Source organism: Pteronotus mesoamericanus, unplaced genomic scaffold, assembly GCF_021234165.1.
Source record: "Pteronotus mesoamericanus isolate MK-2021 breed Mesoamerican mustached bat unplaced genomic scaffold, CSHL_Meso_final contig_46, whole genome shotgun sequence".
In the NCBI taxonomy this organism is placed as follows: domain Eukaryota; kingdom Metazoa; phylum Chordata; class Mammalia; order Chiroptera; family Mormoopidae; genus Pteronotus; species Pteronotus mesoamericanus.
Genome location: NW_026555170.1, coordinates 986,303 through 993,667, shown reverse-complemented (window position 1 = coordinate 993,667; position 7,365 = coordinate 986,303). Strand labels below are relative to the sequence as shown.

At 37.2% G+C, this 7,365-nt stretch overlaps 1 protein-coding gene and 1 pseudogene across 1 annotated transcript; one reads left to right on the top strand and one right to left on the bottom strand.

Moving 5' to 3' along the window:
* Positions 1-3,300: 3,300 nt before the first annotated feature.
* LOC129074109 (olfactory receptor 49) lies at positions 3,301-4,230 on the bottom strand. The gene has a single exon (XM_054577782.1). The coding sequence runs from the start codon at positions 4,228-4,230 to the stop codon at positions 3,301-3,303; it is 930 nt and encodes a 309-aa protein (XP_054433757.1).
* Positions 4,231-5,659: 1,429 nt separating this feature from the next.
* Positions 5,660-5,759, top strand: LOC129074203 (uncharacterized; annotated as a pseudogene).
* The last annotated feature ends 1,606 nt before the right edge of the window (positions 5,760-7,365 follow it).

Genomic DNA, 7,365 nt, shown 5'->3' with positions numbered 1-7,365 from the left:
TCTGGGTGAAGGGTCCCTCATCTGAAGGAAAAATAAACTGATTTACTCTTCTCCTGAATTGGAAAATTGGTATTTTTGTCATATTAAAAATCAAGAAGAGAAACACATGTGAATAAAAATGCAACGACAAGATATTATGAGGGCTATGTAGGCATGGAACTGGGTGTAGTTATCACCTAGTTTCAATAATAACCAAGTCCTAGCCATTCTTGTTTTACCTAGACCACCACCTACTTTCCCTTCTCCCATATTATTGTGAGTCAAATCCCAGACGTCATATCATTTCACCTGTAAATGTTTAAGTAAGTATTAAAAGAATAATATTCTTCAGAACATAAATATAATATCATTGTTATTTTAAAAATTAAAAATACTTTATTAATCATCTAAAGGTTAATTGTTAATTTGAATTTTCCTAATTATTAATATAGTTATACATATTTTCATTCATTTATTGACCCTTTAAGTTTGCTTTTCTGTGAGATATCTGAATATATCCTTAGCTCATTTATCTATTGGGTTGTTTGTCTGTTTATATTATATACACAAACTCTTTATTTGTAATATGTATTTCTCCTCTCTACCACCTTCCCACATGCCCATTCAAACCTGTTCATGTAGTTATTTCTTCCTTGACCCTTGGATGGAATCTAGGATGGGTATGAGAAATTTTCTAGCTACTTATATGATTTTAGAAACCTTCCTGCCATTCACTGCCCATCCAAAGAATGGGGTTATTAAATTGTTCAGTCCTATGTAATTGTTAAAATTCTGAACTTCATTTAAAGTTAAAATGTACTCCTTCCTCCACCTAAGGCCTGTTTCAGGCAGGAAAATTTAACAACAGCCTTCCTCTATCTCAATTCTGCAAGCCCACCTCCCCCTTACCTGTATTTTCTAACTCCTCCAGGGATATGGGGATGGGGTGGGGGTAGCAAGTAAGGGATAGAGAACCTAGAGGAAGTGGGAGGTGGCATGGACAAAAATATTAGTGGAGGTAGTGGTAAGAAGTAGTAGGGTGTTGTTTTGTATATATTTTGAGGGTACAATCCACAGAATTTGGTGATGGTTTGGTTGGGGGATATAAGGGAAAGTAAGGAGTCAAAGATAGCTTTGTTTTGATCTGGATTCTGTCTTTTTTATTGTAGTAAAACACATTTAACATAAAATTTACTATTTTAACCATTTTAAAGTATATATGTCAGTGACATCAATTACATTCACATTGCTGTGTAGTCATCACCACTGTCCATCTCAAGAACATTTTTTATCATGTCAAACTGGAATGAAACTCTGTATCTGTTAAACAATGATGTTTTATTCCCACTCCTACCCTCAGCCCCTGGTAACCATTCTACTTTCTGTCTCCATGATTTTGACTATTCAAGGTACCTCATACAAGTGAAATGATACAATATTTTTCCTTTTCTGTTTAGTTCATTTCACTTAGCATACTGCTTTCAAGGCTCATCCATGTTGTAGTATTTATCAGAATTTCATTACATTTTAAAGGTAAGTAAAATCCCATTGTACATATATACCCTATTTTGTTTATCTATTCATTCATCAATTGATACTTGAGTTGTTTCCACCTTTTTGGCTATTGTGAATAATGCTGCTATGAACATGGGTGTACAAATATCTATTTGAGTCCCTTCTTTCAATTTTTTGGGCTTTCAATTTTTCAATACTAGAAATGGTATTGCTGTATTATATGGTAAATCTACATTTAATTTTTTTAAAGAACCCACAGACTGCTTTCCGCAGTGGCTGCAGCATTTTATGTTCCTACCAGCAATGCATGAGGATTCTAATTTCTCCACATTCTTGCCAATACTTCTTATTTTCTTTTTAAAATTTTAAAAATAATAGCCATCTTAATGGATGTGAAGTAATATCTATGGTAGTTTTAATTTACATTTTCCCTAATGATTAATGATGTTGCATATCTTGTCATGTGCCCTTTGGCCACTTGTAGAATTGGGTAGTTTGTTTTCATTGTTGAAAATGCAGTTTTTAAGTTTGTAGTAGGCATATAACTTTACTTTGAGAGTCTTTTTTGGTAATTTATCTAATTAAAATTTCTATTTCTTCTTGGATTTTTGAAAATTCTCCTTTTCTAGGAGGTTATCAATTTCCTTCTGTTTTTCAAATTTGTTATTGAAGAGTTATACCTGATACTTTCTTACACAAATCATTTTCTATCCTGAATTATAGTTATTTGTATACTTTCTATCTGCCATATTAGATTTCAAATTCTTCAAAAGGCATAGATTAATCATTATCTCCCAGGCCATGTGGTACATTTCCTTGAACATGGTATTTATGTAATCATTATATTGAATGAATTAACATGTTAAGTAATTTCATTAATTATTTCATATCTGTTTATTTACCTATTTGACTTTAAATTTGCCTTTATCATAATAGTGAACATCTTAGTAACAAATTACAATAGATCAACTAATGTATTTAACTTCATATAAAATTTAATATAACATTTCAAATATACAATTTGTAACATGTTAAATACAAATTCTTTTGTTGATAATTAGTGTGAAATTCAAAAGGAAGTGAGTTCACAAAACAGGGAAAGAAACAAGAGGAATGGCACTAATATTTATTGAAGATTTAACAGGTACCAGTCACTATTTAAGGGACTTAGCAGAGATGGTCTCATTTGACTTTCTTTATAGTCCTTTGGAATGGGTGCTATCACTTCCATTTTACAGAAGAGAAACCTGGGAATCAAAGAAGTACCAGCACTAGCAGGTGAAAAGCCTTTAACAATAGGAATGAGTAAATTCTATGAATTTTAATACTAAAATGCATCAGCAGCTTATATGCAAAATATAAGCTGTTAGTCATTTTTTTGAGTTCTTATTCATAGGATTGTAAGCGTGAAATGAGGACTGTTCTCTTCTTTGAGGGTGATGGGGAAACAAAGTAATCAATCAGTCTGCAAGTACTTATTATGTATACGTGGTCTATGAAAATGGATTGGTGCTTAAGACTTACGGTGAATTACAGAGTTAGCACCTACCCTCAAAGAACTTGTATTCTTATGGGAAGCCAGGCAGACATACATGGAATGAACAAAAGTATTCAAATCTGACAATTAATAAAAATGCTTTGAGGATTCAGAGAGATTCTGGGTTTATGCTGATTTTTACAGTGACTAGCTCTGGAAACATGACATCACAGTTTTTTCCTGATTGGGAAACATTCAGTTTCTTGCAGTAGCCTGATATTCCCTTAGTTTGTTTGGGACTATTAGCTTTAACCTCTTGGTTCCATTCTTCATAAGAAGAGCTTGTTCAACTGCTCCCTAAACACTTGCTTTACCTGTTTGTTCCTCAGGGTGTAAATGAAGGGGTTAAGCATTGGGGTCACCACTGTGTTGAGCAAGGCCACCTTCTTGTTCCTGTCCTCCCCCTGGCCACCCTTGCCTGACCGGATATACATGAAGATGCAGCTGCCATAGAAGAGAGACACAACAATGATGTGAGACGAACAGGTTGAGAAGGCTTTCTGCCTCTCCTTGGCTGAAGGGATGCGCAGGATGGTGTAGAGGATGTGGCCATAGCAGGTGGCTGTCACAGACAGAGTGCCCAGTAAGCTAAAGTTGGCTGCAATAAAACCCAGAAGCTCTATCAGACTTGTGTCTGCACATATGAGTTCCAGGAGTGGAAAGCTGTCACAAAAGAAATGATTAATGATATTGGGACCACAGAATGGCTGCTGAAGTATGATGAAAGTCGGAAAGATGATGAGAAGGAATCCTGTCATCCATGAAGAAAGAACTAGTTGGACACAGACCCTTTTGCTCATGATGGTGGCATAACGCAAGGGATTACATATGGCCACATACCTGTCAAAGGACATCACTGCCAGTAGGAAGAACTCTGTGGTGCCCAGGAAGAAATACAGGAAACTTTGTAGGAGACAGCCTGGGAGGGAGATGGTCTTGTATCCAGTCAGGATGTTGGTCAGCATCTTAGGGAAGATGACTGAGGTGAACCAGACTTCCAAGAGAGCAAAGTTGCGAAGGAAGTAATACATGGGGGTGTGGAGGCGCCTGTCCATGAGGGTGATAACCATGATGAGGAGATTCCCCAGCAGAGTGAGAAGGTAGGTCAGGAGGAGCCCTAGGAAGATGAGCATCTGCAGCTCACAGGCATCTGAGAGCCCCAGCAGGACAAACTCGGTGACAGTGGTGTGGTTCCCCATGGTCTTCTGACCTCTCTGGGATGGCCAATCAGAAGTGTCCTGTATCAGCAGTTATAATGATCTGAGGAATCTGAGGACACCTGAAACTGAAAGGAAAGAGGGGTGAGTGTTGTACTTTGAACTGAGGGAGTTTTTATTTCTGTGAAGGACATCTTCCCATCACTCAGGCTTGTTTTGCAGAGCCCCTGTCTTACATGTGGTCCCTGGTATGTCCGTGTGGTAGAGGAGGAAGTAGTGATCTGCAGGGTGACCTAGGTAAGACCCCAACAAAAAATTATCCTTCCATAATTTTCTTAGTCAAATTTTTATTACTGATTCTTCAAGTAATTCCTTTGCCCCTAATATTATAACCTGTTTTCAATATTTATTTAGGTATTTATTTAAATTTTAATTTAATATTAGTTTTCTTTATTCCAATATTGGGTCTTTATCAATGAGGAGCTCATATATGAGGGTGGTAAAATATCTGCTTTACGTAGCCATTTACAATACAGATCCATATCTGTGGGTAAATTTAGAATGCATAGTCACTCTACTGCTGTTTTGATTGCCTGAGTCTTTGATGCTTCTCACTAGTATTCTGATTAATACAAAAGAAAGAGGAAATTTGTCAAAAAAAAGCACCCAACTCTCATACATCAAAAAAAAAAAAAAGGAAGAAAAATTCAAGTAATATATGCATGCATAAAAATTCTTTAGTGGGAGTTTTGGATTCAAGGTTCTTAATAATGTTTCCAAATGATATATCCAGGTTTTCTTTTTATTACATCCTCCCATGGGCTCTAGATAAAATAGACTGGGATTTTTTTTATTCTTTTTGCATTTCATGGACTTGTGCTTTAGCCTGTGGTATTTATAATGCTTGGAATCATCAACCATTGAAATCTTATTTACCCTTTAAGTCTCTCCTCAATACATGCTGCTTTTTCCTATGGTGCTTTCTCTTATGAATTAGTGAATCATTCCTCTGTATCCCTCATAATGTTATTATATCTCATTTAATTTTCATTGTATTTTGTTGCTGTTTTTCATTTGTTGCCCATGAGTCAAAAATTTCTTTATTGATCTGTGTATTTTATATGACCCTTAAAACAAGTTTCTTGAAATAATCAGATTTAATAAACTCTTATTAAATGAGTGAATAATACCTCAAATGTGTGAGAGATGGATTTGGTGGTGTCTGACATACAAGAAGCTGAGGACATATTACTTATGTAATATTTTCTATAGGGCAATAACTTCATAGATTCATGCATCTTACACTGGTCCATATGAAGAGGGTCTGCTTTTCCTAATAAGAAGGTGGAGATGTCTCCCCACAAACATTCTCTGAAGAGAAACTCTCCATCTTTGAGATGATTAGAGTTTGAGCTAGTAAATTGACAGTGGTCTGGTAAGATCGCCCTTTAAAAGTCATCATCCTTGGGACTTGCTTCAGCAGCACATATACTAAAATTGAATGATGCAGAAATGATTAGCATGGCCTCTGAGTAAGGATGACACAATTTCACAGAGCGTTCCATATTTTTATATCTGGTGAATACCACTCACCCTACCTCATGACTCCTGCAACTTGAGTACTCCCAGACGCTCATTCAGTGGCTGAGCCTAACAGGCAGCCAACAGGCCTAGGCAAGTGGAGGTGGATCTCTGGGTTCCTTGAGACTTTTGCTGACCTTCCCTTGGACCTGGTGCATAACAGCTAGTCTTAGTGTGTATGTGATCCTTCAAACACACACATGGACCCAGCAGAGGCAGCCACAAACTTGGATCACTTTGTAGTTACAAACACGTTGCCCAAGGCCAGTCACAGATGATGTTCAGCATTGGTTTGCAGTAGAGTCCCTCCCAAGAGGCCCAGGAACCAACATACCCAGTGGCCAGCTTCAGACAACATCAGAATAGGATATAATTGCTTTACAAAAGGAGATTTTGGCAGGTGCCTCACCCTGCTGAGGCAAATTCTGCTTTATGTGGTCAGCACCTGCACAGCAGCTTGTATACTGTGGTCAGGGTTGACCCTCACAGTCAACCAGCTTGAGGGTCCTCCCCGCACATGAGTGGGCTAATAGCAATCAAGACTAAATTACATGCCCTGACTGGTGTAGCTCAGTTGGTTGGGCATCATCCTGCAAAGTGAAAGGTCACTGGTTTGATTCCCACTGGGTTGTGGGTTCAGTCCCAGTCTGGCCACATGCTGGAGGCAGCTGATTGATGTTTCTCTCTCACATCAATGTTTCTCTCCCACTCTTTCTCCCTCCCTTCCTCTCTCTCTAAAAATAAATACATAAAATCTTAAAAACTAAATTACAACAGGAGGGCCCACATGACCCACACAAGGGACATTCCAGGCACCCAGCACAGGTGATCAAGGATACTGGATCATACAGGACATCCACTACATAAGGCCACCCTACCAAGACTGGGAGTGGTAGCAGATCTACCTAATACATAGAAATAAATACAAAGAGACAGTCAAAATGAGGAGACATACAAATATGCCCCAAATGAAAGAACAGAAGTTCCAGAAAATAAAATGGAGACAAGCAATTTACCAGATATAGAGTTCAAAAGAATGTTTATAAGACTGCCCAAGGAACTTAGTGAGGACTATTGTAGTATGAAAAAAGACATAGAAACCATAAAAAAAAGAAACAGTCAGAAATGAATACTACAGTATTTGAAATGAAGAATACACTACAAGGAATAAACAGTAGGTTGGATAAAGCAGAGGATCAAATCATGATTTGGAGGACAAGGTAGCAGAACACAGCATATCAGAGCAGAAAAAAATGAATAAATAAAAATTAAAAAATGAGGATAGTTTAAGGGACCTTTGGAACAACACGATGCATACCAACATCTGCAAAATAGGGGTACCAGAAAGAGAAGAGAGTGAACAAGAGATTGAGAACCTATTTGAAAAAAAAAATTATTGGGTCTAAAGGAATTGAGAATTTATTTGAAAAAAAAATTATCCTAACTTGGTGAAGGAAAATGACACACAAGTCCAGGAAGCACAGAAAATCCCAAATAAGATAGATGTAGAGGCCCATTCCAAGACACCCCATAATTAAAATCCCACAGGTAAAAGATGAAGAGAGAATCTTAAAAGCAGCAAGAGAAAAGCAGTTA